This window comes from Athene cunicularia (assembly GCF_003259725.1).
Source record: "Athene cunicularia isolate RWA chromosome 14 unlocalized genomic scaffold, athCun1 chr14_part1, whole genome shotgun sequence".
Lineage (NCBI taxonomy): Eukaryota > Metazoa > Chordata > Aves > Strigiformes > Strigidae > Athene > Athene cunicularia.
Window position 1 is genome coordinate 7,947,133 of NW_020799118.1, and position 3,239 is coordinate 7,950,371.

At 47.6% G+C, this 3,239-nt stretch overlaps 1 protein-coding gene across 2 annotated transcripts in view; it reads left to right on the forward strand.

Annotated features, from left to right (window-relative positions):
* Positions 1 to 256: 256 nt before the first annotated feature.
* Positions 257 to 3,239, forward strand: part of BRI3 (brain protein I3) — a 16,794-nt gene continuing 13,811 nt past the window's right edge. Inside the window, exon 1 of one of the 2 annotated variants that reach the window (XM_026858996.1) lies at positions 257 to 1,025. In XM_026858996.1, the coding sequence (XP_026714797.1) occupies positions 1,001 to 1,025 (25 nt within the window). In that variant the 5' untranslated portion in view covers positions 257 to 1,000. Of the gene's footprint in view, positions 1,026 to 1,228; positions 1,329 to 3,239 lie in introns of those variants that run through there. The other variant, XM_026858995.1, reaches the window with a different exon arrangement.

The window sequence follows — 3,239 nt, forward strand, 5'->3', positions numbered from 1 at the left end:
GGGGAGCGGCGTTTCTCTGAGGTTACGCCTACTCCGAGCGTCCCTAAATGCCTTCCCTGCGCTGGGGCCAGGAGGCGGCCTCTACTGTCGCAGCTTGGAGCAGAAGCACAGGAGGGGCCGCCCCTTCCCAGGACACCGGGGGGGCCGCTGGCACCGCTGTGCCTCGCCCTGCCACAAAACAACCACCGCCCTTTGAAAGGGCGCGCTTATAAGTCTCATTTTTTGCCATCCCATTCCAGTTCATTCTGAAGTGAGTCAGAAAACTAAGAAGATAGGCAAGAACTTCATGCCCGCCTACTCAAATAACCAAACAAGAAAGAGATTTGCAAACAAAGGGTATCTCAGATCTTTGTGTATCTCAAAGGCCCAGTAAAGGAGGGTGGAAAAGCAGCCGTCTTTCATTTCAGGCCTTTTTCAAAGGGAACTGGCAGACCCAATGTGAATCCAGCCTGAGGAGTTTCTAGTTTCTGGTTAAAGAGAGTACGGCTGCCTTGCTCTTGTTTTGTGGCCTGTAGGTTCAGATGGTTTTAATGTGCAGAGGGTTGTGGTGCAGAGGGTTGGTGTACACATTAAATTCTCCAGAATGATGACTGTGTGAGGCAAAACCATCCCGTCTGGGTTGTTCCCTTCTGAGCCCCAGGGACACTTGGCTCAAGGCTGCTGTGGTTTGGTCCCTTCTGCAGACTGGTGCCTACCTGGACGCTGAATTTTTGCTCCCTAGTAGCGTTTTGATGATTTCATCATTGCAATCAAACATCTTTATAAAGACCAAGTACCATTTCGATCCTAAGAAATTAATTGTGCAAGACTGGTAGCAGTTGTGCCTGATAGATTGGACATGTATTCAACCAAGTTGCCGTTTTAAGCAGGTGGAAACAGGAGTTTTGTTGTTTTCCATGGGAACTGGATTGCAGTAGAATTTAAGGAGAATTTTCTGGGATTTTGCTCACAGTTTGGATTTTGAACCCCAGTCCTGCATTCCTACAGGATATCAGCATGAATGATTGATTACGCAATCAGTTCACATAAGTCATTTACAACGATTACAATTTTCTTACGCTTACTCTAAGGAGGCCTTAAACCTGAACCCAGTGAACGCTCTCCCTAACACTGGCAGCGTGTAACTTTTCTGTGGTCTGTACCCAGCTAACAACTATGCTGACTCTGCTACATCTGTAATTTGATGTAAAAAGAAAGAATGAATTGATGCCTTATGAAAACTCTTGCTTGCTTTGGGTGTCTAATGCTTTGTTCAGTTGCTGTTGTTGCAATAGAGACTTCCATCCTGCAAGGAGCTCACAAGAGAAAGGTTCTGCAGGAACATACAGGTAAATATAAACCAATTTTCATTTTTCTGTCTATTTGAACAGTGGGTTTGCTATATAATCCCGGGGCCATGGGTTAACATGAACCTCACTTCGAGTCTGTAGGCTGTGAAGGGTGAACCTGGGGTCTTCCCTGAACAGGGCATCAAGGCCTTGTAAAAGAGAAAGAAAACATTCAGATATCTTTTCCTACTTCTGCCCTTCAGTCTCATGGTTACTGTGTGACTCGGGAGGAAGGAGTTACCTTCAGTGAAACAGGTCCCATGTGGTTAAGGTTGCTAGCCCTTGTTGGCTGTGTAGGTTTCCCTCAGTCTTGCCCGTAACTGTAGCTGTCTAAATACAACCTGCAGTGTACCACAGCAAAGCCACGGTTTGTACTGAAAATGCAGTTAGGGGAGGTGTCCCCCTGTGACCGGGACACATCCCTGACCTAGGCAAGGCTAGAGCGCAACAAAATTAAGTGTTTAAACCTCCTGTTATTACAGGATTTTTCTCTATTCAAAGCATAGTCAAGATATTTTAAATCCTGTTTCACTGTTTTGCCATCATCCTCATGCTGCCGGAGATGGTTTGTTCATGTGGCTTCCTGACTGTGGTCTCTTTCACACTCTCCCAAATCTCACTTCTTTAAAAGGGGGATTTTTCCTTGTCACTTGACATTCATTTTAGGGAAATATCTTTCCCCTAATGAGGAAGTACTGCATTGCACTTGTGCTTTTAAGATTTTTCTCTCATGTAATATTTATACCGCTACAGTTAAACAAAAGCTTTCTGAGCAGGAGCGGTCTTTAAATGTCACTGCAACTGTAGGGAGGCGATGGGAAGCAAGAGGCCAGGGATCCTCTCACCATCATGTGATGCTGGCACTGGCTTGGATTTTGGGTCATGTGGTGTGTGTCCCTCTGTTTCAAGCATCTGTTTGATTTTGAGGCAAATTGTTTTCTCCCTTTCCTTTTTTCCCTCTTCCTCTGAAATGGGGCTAAAGCTCCCCCTCTGCGCAGGAGCACTGTCAGACGCGGGAGTCACTCGGTGTTTGCCATGGCAATAGGGGCCGTGCTGGCACCTGCAGCGAAGGATAAACCTGAGGGTATTTCAAAACCAGAAAGATTTGGTGAATCAGACAGCCCAAGGGATGAAGGTGTAGAGGGAGGCAGGCCAAAGTTTTAACTGTGATAAAAGACGTTTAAAATCCTTTAAGCACCTAGCCTGAGCTGACCAGACCTTGAGAACTTGGATTTCAGAAGCAGCGGAGCCTGGTGAAGCCGCTGTTGAACTCGTTCCTTTAGTTTGTTGTCAGGAGAAAGCAGCATGGCCCTTGCTTTCCTCTTCCTTCCTTCAGTGTTAACTTTAGTCTTTCTTTGAACCATGTGGGTTTTCTTCTGATTTTTTATCAACCTCTTTTCAGAAACTTTCTCTTCCTGTGCCACCACTCGCTGAACTCTGTTTTCTGTTAATGCTCAAGTGTGTCTCTTCCCAGCGGGGATGTCAGAGTTTGCAGAAGTCACTGCAGAACACAGCGCTATTTCCTGCTGATTTTCGCTTTTTCCTCAGGCTGGGGGTTCTGTGTAAAGGCAAACACACAGAATATCTGAACATATATGTGTACACACACACACACACTGACACTCTCTCAACCTTTCCATCTTCCCAGAGCTCAGCTGAAGCCATTTGCCTACTGCATGGTTCAGAGCGGCTCTTGGCGTGCTGGCTGGGGCAGGTTAACGGCCTGGGGGGCTCCGCCCGGGCTGTCCTGTCGGCTGGGGCTGAAGGGGGGCTGCGAGCAGGGATGGCGTTTCGGGGGAGGCGCACCTGAAGGGAACCGATGCTGCGGAGGGCGTCGGCGAGCACCTTAACAATCCATCACCGGCTTAGTTAAAACACAACCGGCAGGCCCGGCAGTTAGCGCGCAGCAGC